This window comes from Ursus arctos, unplaced genomic scaffold, assembly GCF_023065955.2.
Source record: "Ursus arctos isolate Adak ecotype North America unplaced genomic scaffold, UrsArc2.0 scaffold_10, whole genome shotgun sequence".
Lineage (NCBI taxonomy): Eukaryota > Metazoa > Chordata > Mammalia > Carnivora > Ursidae > Ursus > Ursus arctos.
Window position 1 is genome coordinate 55,863,384 of NW_026622764.1, and position 13,999 is coordinate 55,877,382.

At 38.5% G+C, this 13,999-nt stretch overlaps 1 protein-coding gene across 1 annotated transcript in view; it reads left to right on the forward strand.

The window, feature by feature from the left end:
- Positions 1-505: 505 nt before the first annotated feature.
- The window catches only part of RB1 (RB transcriptional corepressor 1), a 151,878-nt gene continuing 138,384 nt past the window's right edge, over positions 506-13,999 (forward strand). Inside the window, exons 1-2 of the mRNA XM_026493268.4 lie at positions 506-838; positions 3,600-3,726. Coding sequence (XP_026349053.1) covers positions 681-838; positions 3,600-3,726 — 285 coding nt within the window. The 5' untranslated portion in view covers positions 506-680. The remainder of the gene's footprint in view (positions 839-3,599; positions 3,727-13,999) is intronic.

The following is a 13,999-nucleotide window of genomic DNA, read 5'->3' on the forward strand; positions in this document are numbered from 1 at the left end:
TAATTATTCTACACCTTGTATCTGCCTGGGATCGTCAAAATTCACTTTCTATAGGTGTTCTACAAACGTTTGTTTTTGTTTTGGCCGATTCTGCCTAACGGATTGGGCGGGAGGAACGTGGTAGAGACGGAGGGCGCCGCCCACGGAGGGAGAGGGGCGTGCCCGCCCAGGGTGCACACGCTTGATATTCCCGGCGGGGCCTGAGCTGTAGCCCCAGATCAGCCCACAGATAAAAATGGGGCCCCATCTCACCCGCCAGATCGTGCGGTGCCCCGTTACCCGCACCCAGGCCTGAAAAGGAGAGTTTCGAGTAGAGACACGTCCGGGCGGCGGCCGCTGCCTCAGGGAGGGTGTCTTGGCCCAGGCCGGGGGTCCACGCCCAGCCCGCCCGACCTCGCGCCCCCGCCCAGCGCACCGCTAGGCGCCCCGGTTCCCTCCCGACGCCGGCGGGCCCGGGAGCCTCGCGGACGTGACGCCGCGGGCGGAAGTGACGTTTTCCCGCGGTTGGACGCGGCGCTCGGTTGCCGGGCGGGGGAGGGCTCGTCCGGTTTTTCTCAGGGGACGTTCAAATTATTTTTGTAACGGGAGTCGGGAGAGGACGGGGCGTACCCCGACGTGCGCGCGTCCTCCTTCCCCGGCCCTTGGCCACCACTCACTGGCTCCTGCCCTCGGGGGCAGTCATGCCGCCCAAAACCCCCCGGAGAGCAGCAGCCGCCGCCGCCGCTGCCGCCGCTGCCGCCGCAGCAGCCGCCGCCGAACCCCCGCCGCCGCCGCCGCCCCCCGCTCCTGAGGAGGACCCCGAGCAGGACAGTGGCCCCGACGACCTGCCTCTGCCCAGGTGAGCGGGCACAATCGCGGCGGCCGCCACGAGAGAAGGGCGTCCCGAGAGTGCGTCGGGGCGGGCACCCCGGCGTCTAGGCGGGGGCGCGTCTCAGCCGGCGGCCGCTACCGGGCGGGAGGAGGGTCCTCCCGTGTCCCCCACCACCGCGGAGCGCCTGAAGGAGGGTGACAGGGGTCTGGGTTCGGGAGCGAGAGGAGGGAAGCCGGGAAGGGTCTCGGCTCCAGCTTGACAGGTGTCGGGCGGGTGGGGCTCGGGTCCCTGAGCAAAGTGACAGGTGCCACCTTTCCTCCTTTAGGCGGAAAGGCTTGCAGGCGGCGGGTGATCTCGAGGCCCCATCAAAGGCAAAAAAAAAAAAAGAAAAATGACGGACTAGTGTCTGGTGGAGAGTTTGTCTCCTGTTGAGATTTGTAATATTGCGGCGGTCGTTTGACTTTCTGTTTTGTTCTGAGCTGCAACAGCTCAAAGTGTTTTCCTCTGGGCGTGCTCTGCATCTGAAGCCCAGTCCTGGGAGAGGCCAGCCAGGAAAGCCGTGGGACGTAAAGGGCAGGGTCCTGCGTGTCAGCCGCCCCCAGGGTACTCGGCTGAGGTGTTTTGTGGCGCTCCCTTATAACAGTGCTTTGGGAATTCAGAGCCATCGGTAGTTACTGGAGGAACATAATTCTTGAGAGGAATCGGTGTATGGGAAAAAGTTTTGTAAGACGTTTAGTCTAAGTGCTTAAAAGTTTCTCAATTTTTTCTTTTATTCCCGTTGCATGAAACTCTTGTATATTATTAATCTTCAGCCTTTTTCGTTATTTCTTTCATTTTGCCTTTGAGCCAGGAAACAACCTTGTGTCCTCTCATTTTGTTTGGTTTGGGTACAAAATTAGTGATGTTCTCGTGCTCGCATGAAACTTTTTTTTTCCCCAAGTGGTATTTAAATTTAGGAGAGTCCATGATAATGCAGTAGAACATGACAGGGGGTATTTATTCCATTGCAACATCCTATTTTTCTTGATTGTGATACTTATGGCTAAGAAGCTAAGATTGAAAGAGTATGATTGCCATTATTATTGTCAGTACTGGTTCTACTTTGAGACTTCATATCCATTGTGGGGGAAATGGGATTCCTTTCTGTCCCTCACCACTTCCTCCCCTGTTCTAGCCCATTACCAATTCTTATTCTTTCAACTTGCCAGACACTAACAGAGTTCAGACAAATTATAAAAAATTGGGATGAGCTTTTGGCATGGCCTGTGAAAGGCTATTAAAAATATATATGTTTAAATGGATTGTCTTATGCGTCAGCTAAAAATCACACTCACTAATTTAAAAAAAAAGTCTATAATGTTGTGAGAGAAGACAAATTTCATTTCTGATTAATCTTTGACGTATCCAATACTTGAAAGTTTTCATTTGGAAAATGAAGTAAATCTACGCTAAAGAATTCCATGTTATCCAATTCTTATAGGGTAACCAGAAATACTGAAATTATGGCTATCACCTAGGAAAAGAATGCCTTCCTTCCCCACCCCAACATTATGTTATATACTTTTAAATGATGGAACTGTGAAACTATCAAAAATTCTCCTGTAAGTCAAAACCATACAGGATACACTCTACTCTTGATTATCTATACCCACAAAAGGTTTCACTAGTATGGGCATTTGAACTCTGTAGATTAGCTGCTTAGCAAGGGTAAAAACTAGTGCCTGGCAATCCAAAGCGTAGCAACTTGCTTAGGGATGGATTCAGGGCTCACTCCACCTGCACTTTAAGTGACAGAGTCTGTTTCTACCTTGACAGCTGAGATCTTTTCTCTGTTGCATTACATATGGCTTAAGTGGTGAAGTCGGAAGGAAAACCTTCACTAAGAACAGGACTTCACCTTCATTGTTGATATAATCAAAAGTTAATTATGTTTTGAAGGAGGGTTGTTAGTCTGGAATAGTGGTCAAGGGCATGGATTACGGAGTTAAACTGTTGGGTTTCCCACTTACTGTCCATGACCTCGAGTGAGTACTTTCACTTCTCTGATTTGGTATTTATCTGTTAAAACAGGGTAATAAGAGTACGTATCTAATAGGCTGATGTGTGGATTCCGCTGAAATTATACATCTAAGGTACTTTGTACAGACAAAGGTCAGAGTAAATACTCAAAAATTATTAAGTATTCCTCATATTATTATTATTAGGTGTGAAATAGACATTAAATGAATGAAAAGGTACTAGCCAACAAGAAATTATTGACTACCTATCTTGGCTAAGGAGGATTGAAGAGAAAAGGCTGAAATAAGCGTAGCAGTAGTTTATGTTAAGTTAATCATGTAAGAAATGCTAGTAAGTAGAGAGATTATGTGAGACCTTGATAAGTGTAAACTGCATTTTAGCAAAGTCGCTGAAACTAAGTTGATTCTGTGATATTATATATGGGCTTTCTTCTTTTTGCTGTTATTGTCATCCCAATTTTCCCATACAGCTTTAGCTATCATACTTACTTAATTTTACGAAGCGATTTTGCTGTTCTGAACTGTATGTGATTCACCAGGCCAGCAAACATCTTTCACTATGTTGTAATTGTGTTGGAAAGCCCATGAAAAAGATGAACATGTTTAAATTCTACCTGTAATTTTTTAAAAAGATAAATAAGATTTTAAAGTATTTAGTGATGCTTTTTTTCAGAACAGTGCTGTTATATGCAAACCATTGAAACAAATGTTTACTTAATTAGTTTAATTTGTAAGTATATCCCTATTATATGTCTCTTTTTATCTGGTAGGCTTGTGTTTGAAGAAACCGAAGAACCTGATTTTACTGCATTATGTCAGAAATTAAAGATACCAGATCATGTCAGAGAAAGAGCTTGGTTAACTTGGGAGAAAGTTTCATCTGTGGATGGAGTATTGGTAAGGATTTCCTTAACATTTTTGAAAAAAAAATTCTCATTTTTTATTTTTTTTTAAGAAGATTTTATTTATTTATTTTAGAGGGAGAAAGAGAGCACAGGGAGGGGCAGAAGGCAAGGGAGACAGAGAATCTTAAGCAGATTCTCTGCTGAGCACAGAGCCCAATGCAGGGCTCGATCTAAGGACCCTGAGATCATGAACTGAGCCAAAAAACAAGCTCAACTGACTGAGCTACCCAGGTGCCCCCCAAAGTTTCTCATTTAAAAAGTGATTTTTGAATTACTGGAGATAATTTGGAAAATAGAAAAACATAAAGAAAAGCAAGTAATAATTTTGTTACCCAGAGGTAAATAATGTACATCTGATAACATTAAGAATTTTTAAAAATCTCTACATGTAAACCCCACCAAAGTATTTTAACACAAATTTTAGCTATCATATTTTATTCATACATACTTCACTCTGATACAAAAGACTTTTTAAAAAACAAAGCCATACCTTATAATTTTTAATATCTTATAATATGTAGTGTTCAAAATTCCTGATTGTTTCAGAATTAGTTTTGTTAGAATTTAGAATCTTTGATAGCATTTGATGTTTCTTTCATTTTTTTTCATAAGTATATGTGTGTATATGTAGTATTACTACTACTAATAACACCAGCAAATAATTACTAGTGCTTTATATGTACTGGGGGAATATTATAAGCATTTAAAAAATAACTCATTCAACAATCCATTGAGATACGAAATAAAAATCTTCATTTTACATGTAAAATGTAAAATCTTGATTTTTTTAGAAGATACTGAAATAGAATGAGGTTAAGTAACTTCATCAAGGTCCCTGGCTTGGTCATTTAAAACACAGATTTGGGATCATACACGTAATTATATATAGTTTCATATAATAGTTTTGTATCTTGTTTTAAATTTTTTTTCTTGACATATCATGAGTATTTTATTATGTTATTAAATTTTTTTTGGTATTTGATAATGTAGTTTCCAATGGTACTATAATATTTTATACATTAGATGTATTTTAATTTGCTATAACTCTTACTATTAGACGTTTTTCCCCCCCACAACTTTTTGGCACTATAAAATGATGTGATAAACGTCTTTATTCATAAGAATAATGCCTGGCACAAGGTAAGTCCTTGATAGTTTGTTAAATAAATTAATGAATGAATCTGATTATTAGAATACATTTTTACAAGTTGAATTACTGAGATTAATAGCTATGAACATTTATAAATCTTTTGGTAATTATTGTTAAATTGCACTCCAGACAGACATTTTTAATGAATTTACTTTCTTATTAGCATTGTATTATTGTACATGTCTGTCTGTTTTTACTGATCAGATTAACACAGCAAAATATGTTAATGTACATCCCATAAAAATGTTTAAAACCATTAAAAAATTCTGGTGTCTTAGTCCATTTGGGCTATTTTAACAAAAGACCACAGACTGGGTGGCTTGTAAACAACAGAAGTTTATTTCTTACAGTTCAGGAGGCCGGGAAGTCCAAGATCATGGTGCTGGCAGATTCTGTGTCTGTGTGAGGGCTTGTCTCCTCCTTCATAGACAGCACCTTGTCATTGGTTTTACAAGTCAGAAAGAGTGGGAGCTTTCTCAGGCCTCTTTTATAAGGACACTGGTCCCATTCATGGGGTGGAGCCCTCGTGACCTAATCACTTCCTAAAGGCCACAACTCCTAATACCTTTACATTAGGCATTAGGTTTTAAGTGTATGAATTCTGGGGGACACAAGCATTCACTGCATAGCCTCTGGTAATAAAAAAGAGAAAATGATTCCAATTTCAAAGACCTGAACATAATCTGGAACTCCTTACTAAAAAAGATGGAATACTGAAGTATCTTGGATGAATGACTTCGGTGTTATCTTTCCAAAGCATTAAATGTATACTTCCACTGATTTGGGTACTTCATGTACAAAGCTTTTTCTGTGCATATGCAGTTATAGGGAGTCACCTCTTGCTCACAAATGCTTTTAGTTTTCAGAAAATTGGGAAGGAGTAGCAGATTATAGAGGGTATTGGTGAATATCGGTAGTTTCCAGTTTATGAGTGGGTTATGTTCCCAATCTCTTTGTAAGTACGATATAGTAGTTAGGCTTCCGGGCTAGTTCACACAAAACTGTTTTTGTACTGAACTATAACAGTAATAGTTTTCATTGATTGTAGAGGCCCTTTTAGGCTTCAGACTTGACTACAAGTATGAATAAATATTTCTACTTTCTTATCCTATGCTTTTATCCTGGCTTCATCCTTCCATGGGAACTGGCACAGTTTACATTTCATTTTGTAGTGGAGCTCATGATGGGACTAGGGGATGTGAAATCATTCTTGGTTGTGTGCTGGAGGAAGACAAGGACTTTCATGTTATCTTTGGGATATTGGGTACCTATTTTTTGCAGGGGTGTATGACAGAGGAGGATGTGGTTTGTCCTGTTACAATTACCAGATGTTTATTTTTATTTTTTTTATAATAATATTTTTTTCTTATATTGTTAGTCACCATACAGTACATCCCTGGTTTTTGATGTAAAGTTCGATGATTAATTAGTTGCGTATAACACCCCGTGCACCATGCAATACGTGCCCTCCTTACTACCCATCACCAGCCTATCCCATTCCCCCACCACCCTCCCCTCTGAAGCCCTCAGTTTGTTTCTCAGAGTCCATAGTCTCTCATGCTTCATTCCCCCTTCTGATTACCCCCCTTTCTTTATCCTTTTCTTCCTACCGAAATATTACTTAAAGTGATAGTTAAGTTTTTGAGAGTTGGCCTGAGAATTTAATCTCTGATATACAATCATTTCTAAGGGAGAATGTGACAGAATGTGTGCAGAGAAGTGAATGTTATGACAAAATGAACCCGTTTCTGATGCAGCTATTCCATTCTAGCTATTCTAGATAACAGTTAGCTATCTTCTTTTAAACAAAAAGAGAAATATAGTAGCTAAGGGAACTCTTTTTTGGCAACTGAAAGTAGATGATATTTATTGGAATAGAGGGTGAGTTAAGAGGAAGGATTTGTCATCAGACTAGACTGACAAGTCTCAGTTTTATCATTTACTAGCTCCATGATCTTGAACAAGTTACCTAAAATCTCCAAGCCTGAGTTTTGTTATTTGTAAAAATGGCCAACAATAATTTCTGGATCTTGGAGTTAATAGTGTGGATTAAATAACTTCATGCACATAAAGCATTTATTAGTGTAAATGAATGCCTATATTAGATCCTGGAACCAGAATAATTTGACTTAAGAACTACCCTGGAAAATTTTATATTACTATAATTTTTTAGGAGAACTTAAGAATCAGTTAAAATACTTGAATTTTTTTCTAAGATTTTATTTATTTATTTGACAGAGCGAGACAGCTAGAGAGGGAGAAGCAGGCTTCCCGCTGAGCAGGGAGCCTGATGCGGGGCTCGATTCCAGGACCCTGGGATCATGACCTAAGCCAAAGGCAGATGCTTGACGACTGAGCCACCCAGGTGCCCCAAATACTTGAATTTTTAAAAGTTATTTAAATTCCAGTTAGTTAACATGCAGTGTGATATTAGTTTCAGGTGTACAGTATAGTGATTCAACATTCAGTACATCACCTGGTGCTCATCACAAGTGCCCCCCTTCATCCCTATCACCTATTTCACCCATCCTCCACCCACCTCCCCTCTGGTAACCATCAGTTTGTTCTCTGTAGTTGAGAGTCTGTTTCTTGGTTTGCTTCTCTCTCTCTCTTTTTTTTCTCTCTCCTATGATTGCTTGTTTTGTTTCTTAAATTCCACAATGAGTGAAATCACATGGTATTTGTCTTTCTCTGACTGAATTGTTTTGCTTAGCATAGTACTCTCTAGCTCCGTCATGTCACTGCAAATGGCAAGATTTCATTCTTTTTTATGACTGAATAATATTCTGTTGTCTGTATACCACGTCTTCTTTATCTGCTCGTCAGTGGACACAGGCTATTTTCATAATTTGGCTATTATAGATAATGCTGCTGTAAACAATGGGGTATTCCTTTGAATTAGTATTTTTGTATTCTTGGGTAAATAGTAGTGCAATTACTGGATCGTAGGATAGTTCTATTTTTAACTTTTTGAGGAACCTCCATACTGTTTTCCAGAGTAGCTGCATCAGTTGGCGTTTCCATCAGCAGTGCAAGAGGGTTCCCCTTTCTCTACATCCTTGCCAATGCCTGTTATTTCTTGTGTTGTTGATTTTAGCCATTCTGACAGATGTGAGGTGATATCTCATTGTATGTTTAGTGTGTATTTCCTTGATGGTGAGTGATGTTGAGCATCCTTTCATGTATCTGTTGGCCATCTGTATGTCTTCTTTGGAAAAAATGTCTGTTCATGTCTTCTGCCCCTTTTTTAATTGGGTTATTCATTTTTTGGGGTGTTTTATAAGTTCTTCATATATTTTGATACTAACCTTTATCTGATATGTCATTTGCAAATAACTTCTCCCATTCCATAGGTTGCGTTTTAGTTTTGTTGTTTCCTTTGCTGTGCAGAAGATTTTTATTTTGATCAAGTCCTGATAGTTATTTTTGCTTTTGCTTCCCTTTCTTCAGGAGACATATCTAGAAAGAAGTTGCTATGGCCAGTGTCAAAGATGTTATTGTCTGCATTCTTTTCTAGGATTTTTATGATTTCAGGTCTCACATTTAGGTCTCTAATCCATTTTGAATTGATTTTTGTGTTTGGTATAAGAAAGTGGTCCAGTTTCATCTTTGGCATGTTGCGGCCCAGTTTTCCCAAGACCATTTGTTGAAGAGACTTTTTTCCCATTGGGTATTCTTTCCTGCTTTGTTGAAGATTAACTGACTATATAGTTTTGGGTTCATTTCTGGGTTTTCTCTTCTGTTCCATCGACCTTTGTGTCTTTTTTTGTTCCAGTACCTTACTGTTTTGATCACTACACCTTGGTAATATAACTTGAAATCTGGAATTGTGATGCCTCCAGCTTTGCTTCTTAAGTCAGAATAAAAACCATATGATCATTTCAATAGATGGAAAAAAAATTTTACAAAGTACGATATCCATTCATGATAAAAACTCTCAACAAAGTAGGGTTAGAGGGAACATAACCTCAGCATAATCAAGGCCATATAAGAAAAACCCACAGCTAATAGCATCCTCAATGGGGAAAAACAGAGCTTTTCCTCTGCAGTCAGGAACAAGACAGGGATGTACACTTGCACCACTGTTATTTAACATAGTACTGGCAGTCCCTCCACAGCTATCAGACAACAAAAAGAAATAAAAGGCATCCAAATCAGAAAGGAAGAAGTAAAACTTTCACTACTTGCAGATGACAGGATACTCTATATAGAAAACCTGAAAGATTGCCAAAAAACTGCTAGAACTAATACATGAGTTCAGTAAAATCTCAAGATACAAAATCAACATGCAGAAATCTGATGCATTTCTGTATACCAGTAATGAAACAGCATAAAGAGAAATGAAGGAATCGGTTCCATTTACAATTGCACCAAAAACAATACCTGGCAATAAACCTAACCAAAGAGGTGAAAGACCTATATTCTGAAAACTATAAAACACTGGTGAATGAAATTGAAGATGACCCCAAGAAATTTGAAAAGACATTCCATTCTTATGGATTGGAAGAACAAATATTGTTAAAATGTCTTTACTACCCAAAGCAATCTACATATTTAATGCAATTCCTATTAAAATACCAACAGTGTTTTCCACAGAGCTTAGAACAAACAATCCTTAAATTTGTATGGAACCATAAAAGACCCAAAATAGCCAAAGCAACCTTGAAAATAGTTGAATTTATAAATGCATGTGTAATGATTCTGATGTGGTATTTTTTTCTTTAAATTTTAAGGGAAGATTTGTGGTATTTTGTCTACAAAAATGTTTTTTCCTTTTTGTACAAATGTTTAATAAGTGTGTAATATGTAATTGTTGTCATTAGATTAGATTGTTTCATACTGCATATAGCGTATAAATAAGGGACTTTCCATTAAGAAATTGGCCAGGAGTGCTGTTCATGTTGTGACTTACAGTGAATCAGTTGTTAAGATGGAGAAAGATCAGAATTCTAAATGACTCATGGTAGAATGGACCTGGAGGCAGAAAACTTTTGATTATAGTAGGTGCATTTTAGCTATAGTATTTTAGGTAAATTGATTAATTCTCCTTATCTGTAAAGCAGAAATAATGTCTAAATGTCAACCTCTTAGGGTTTTGTGTGTGTATATATATTCAAGAGCTTTGAAATAGATTGCCCTTCATAGAGGCATTTGTTTTTGTGATATGGATCATTATGTTTAGGAAGATAGTTGAACGGAATAGTTTGGAATTGGAGTAACACTAGGCATTCCATGTAAGTTAAACAGTACTACAGACGTATGAAGCCTCTTCATGCGGGGTTCTTCATGCAGGGTTGAAGTCCTTGTTTTGCAAATAACTTCTCCTTTCCAAAAGGTTCTTCTTTTAATAACCTTAAAAAACAGAATATTTTATTTATTTATTTATTTATTTATTTATTTATTTATTGGGGGAGAGAGAGAGAGAGCGTGCACATGCTCATGGCTGGGGAGGGCAAAGAAAGAGGGAGAGAGAGAATCTTAAGCAGGCTCCACACTCAGTGCAGAACCTGCTGCTGGGCTCTATCTCCTGACCCTGAGGTCATGACCTGAGCTGAAATCAAGAGTCGGAGGCTTAACTGACTGAGCCACCCAGGCACGCCCAATGACAATTTTTTATTATCAGATATCCAGTGTTCAAAATTTTTCAGTTATTTCATAAATTTTTTTCACATGTTCTAATCAGGATTCAAATAAGGTTCATATATTGTAATTGGTTGACTTGTCTTAAATCTCTTTTCTTTAATAAAATTTTTTTATTATATTATGTTAGTCACCATACAGTACATCCCTAGTTTTTGATGTAAAGTTCCGTGATTCATTACTTGCGTATAACACCCAGTGCACCATGCAATACGTGCCCTCCTTAATACCCATCGCCAGCCTATCCCATTCCCCCACCCCCTCCCCTCTGATGCCCTCAGTTTGTTTCCCAGAGTCCATTTATAGATTTCACCTATTTCTGTCCCCCATCCCTTTCTTTTCTTACAATTTATTTCTTGAAGAAACAGAATGATTTATTCTGTAGAATTTCCTACAGTGTGTATTTGGCAGATTGCATCTCCTTCATTGTTTAACATATTTGTCTAATTCTCTGTCTTTTCTGGAAGTAGATCAGGCCTCTAGGTAGATCCTGGTTTGGTATTTTCCGGAAGAAATACTTCAGAGATATTTTTGTGAATGCCCGTTGGGAGGCATATACCTTATGTCTCTTTTTTGTTGTAAGTGATTATTGATGACCATTGACTGGATCCATAGGGGTTGCTAAATGGTAATCTGATAACTTTATCATTCCTCTTTCAATTATTAGTTCTAATTCTGTAAAGAGAAACTTTTCTTCATTAACTGTTCTTATTCTAAAGTATAGTGACTAATATAACAAAATAAATATTATTAAAAAAATAAAGTATAGTTCATTCAGGAAAGGAAGGATAAGTGCTTTATGCTTTGCTTTTATTGACTAGTTTTGAAACCAACACATTTGTTCTGTATGATCCTCCAAAGATGACCAGTGATTGTAATCATCTTTCCAAATATTATGTTGACAGTACCAGTAGACCAGGTTGGCTATACATAGATATTTAATAAGATCTTTACTCAATAATAATGTGACATATTTTGTAATTTCAAAAATGTTATCTAAGTGGAATCATACAGTATTTAACCTTTGGGATTGGCTTTTTTTTTTTCACTCAGAGTAATTCTCTGGAGAGTCTTTGAAATTGTATATCAGTATATTAGTGTGATAGGGCTGCCATAACAAAATACTACAGACTGGGTGGCTTAAACAACAGAAATAAATTTTGTCATGTTTCTGGAGACTAGAAGTCCAAGTTGAGATGTCAGCAAGTTTTGTTTCTTCTGGGACTTCTCTGTTGGGCTTGCAGATTGCTGCCTTCTCCTTGAGTTCTGGAATGCTTTTCCTATGTGCATACATCCGTGGTGTGTTTTTTGTGTCCAAATTTCCTATTCTTATAAGGACACTAATCAGTCTGGATTAGGGCTCACCAAATGTCCTCATTTTAATTTATTGTGCCTCTTTAAGGCCGTATCTTCAAAAACAGTCACATTCTTGGGTACTTAGGGTTAGGACTTCAGCATATGAGTTTTCAGGAGTTGGGCGGGGGGCACAGGTCAGCCCATTGTGGTTTTTTGTTTTGTCCAGTAGTATTCTGTGGCACGACTGGACTGCAGTTTGTTTAACCATTCACCCATTGAAAGATGTCTGCCTCATTCGTAGGTTTTAGCTGTTATGAATACAGCTGCTGTGAACATTTGTGTATAGGTTTCTGTGTAGATATCAGTTTTCATTTTTCTGGGGGAGTGCAATTGCTGGTCATATGGTATGGTCATATGTGTTTAATTTTGTAAGAGCTGCCAAACTTTGTTCCAGCTGTACCATTTTATATTCCTACCATCAATATATGGGTGATTCAGTTTCCTTGCATCTTTGCCAACATTTGGTGGTGGTACTATTTTTTTTAAATTAGCCATACTTCTTACTATGTAGTGATATCTCATTGTGGTTTTAATTTACATTTTTCTGATAGCTAATGATATGGAATATTTTTAAAATAGACTTTTCTTTTTAGAATAGTTTTAGGTTCACAGCAAAATGGAGCAGAAGGTACAGAGAGTTCCTGTATACCTCCTGCCCCCACACATGCTTAACTTTTTCCATTATCAATATTGCCACAAGTGTGCTACATTTGTTACACTTGGTGAACCTACTGACACATCCTTATCGCCCAAAGTCCATAGTTGCTGAAGGTCTTCTAAATGTGCTTAAGTTGCCTTTGTTTATCATCATCAGTGTATTGTCTCTTATGTTTTTTGCCCATTTTGAGTTTCCATACATTTTCTATATACACAATTATGTCATGTCTGAATAAAGACAGCTTCATTTCTTCCTTTATAACATTTTGCTTTTTTTCCCTTGCCTGTTGCACTGGCTAAGATTTCAGTACAGTGTTGAATACAAGCAGTAAGAGTTCCTGCTCTTAGGGAGAAATCATTCTGTCTTTTACCATTAAGTGTAATGTTAAGAGTAGGGTTTTCTTAGATGTCCTTTATCAGGAAGGAATTTTCCTTCTATTCCCAGTTTGGAGAGATTTTTTTTTTTTATTGTATCAGAAATAAATGTTGAATTTTGTGAAATGCTTTTTCTGCATCTATTGCAATGATCATATTTTTCCTTTTTTAGACTGTTGATGTGATGAATAATACTGACTGTTAAAGCAACTTTCCATTCTTGGATAAATTCCACTTGATCATGATACAGTATCCCTTTCATGTATTGTTGGATTTGATTTGCTAAACTTTTGTTAAGAATTTTTGCATATGTATTCATGAGGTATATTGGGTCTGTAGTTTTCTATTTTTGGTTATGGGGTTTTTTTCTAGTGTTTTTTTTTTCTTTTCTTCAATTTTTGTTAGATTTTGTGACAGAATAATGCTGGCCTTATAGAATGAGCTGGGAAATATTTTGTTCTCTTTATTTTTTTTTTGTAGAGTTTGTGTTAAATTGGTATCATTTCTTTGTTGAATGTTTGGTAAAACCATATGGGCCTTGAGGGAAGAAATTCAATTTCTTTAACAGGTATGGGCAATTCAGTTTTCTTACTTTTTTCTGGTAAAGATTTTATTTATTTGTCAGAGAAAGAGAGAGCTTGCACAAGCAGGGGGAGCAGCAGGCAGAGGGAGAAGCAGACTCCCTGCTGAGCAAGGAGCCTGGTGCAGGACTCCTGGGATCATGACCTGAGCTTAAGGGACTGAGCCACTGAGGTGTCCCATTATTTTTTTTGGGGGGGGGTTCTCTTACTTTTTTGGTGAGCTTGGGTAGTGTGTGTTTTTCAATGAATGGGTCAATCTAACTTGTTGAATTGTTGGTGTAAAATTGTTTGTAATGTTCTTTTATTGTTATGCTTTATTATACCTTTTTTTTTTTTTTTAAAGATTTTATTTATTTATTCGACAGAGAAAGAGACAGCCAGAGAGAGAGGGAACACAAGCAGGGGGAGTGGGAGAGGAAGAAGCAGGCTCATAGCGGAAGAGCCTGATGTGGGGCTCGATCCCATAACGCTGGGATCACGCCCTGAGCCGAAGGCAGACGCTTAAC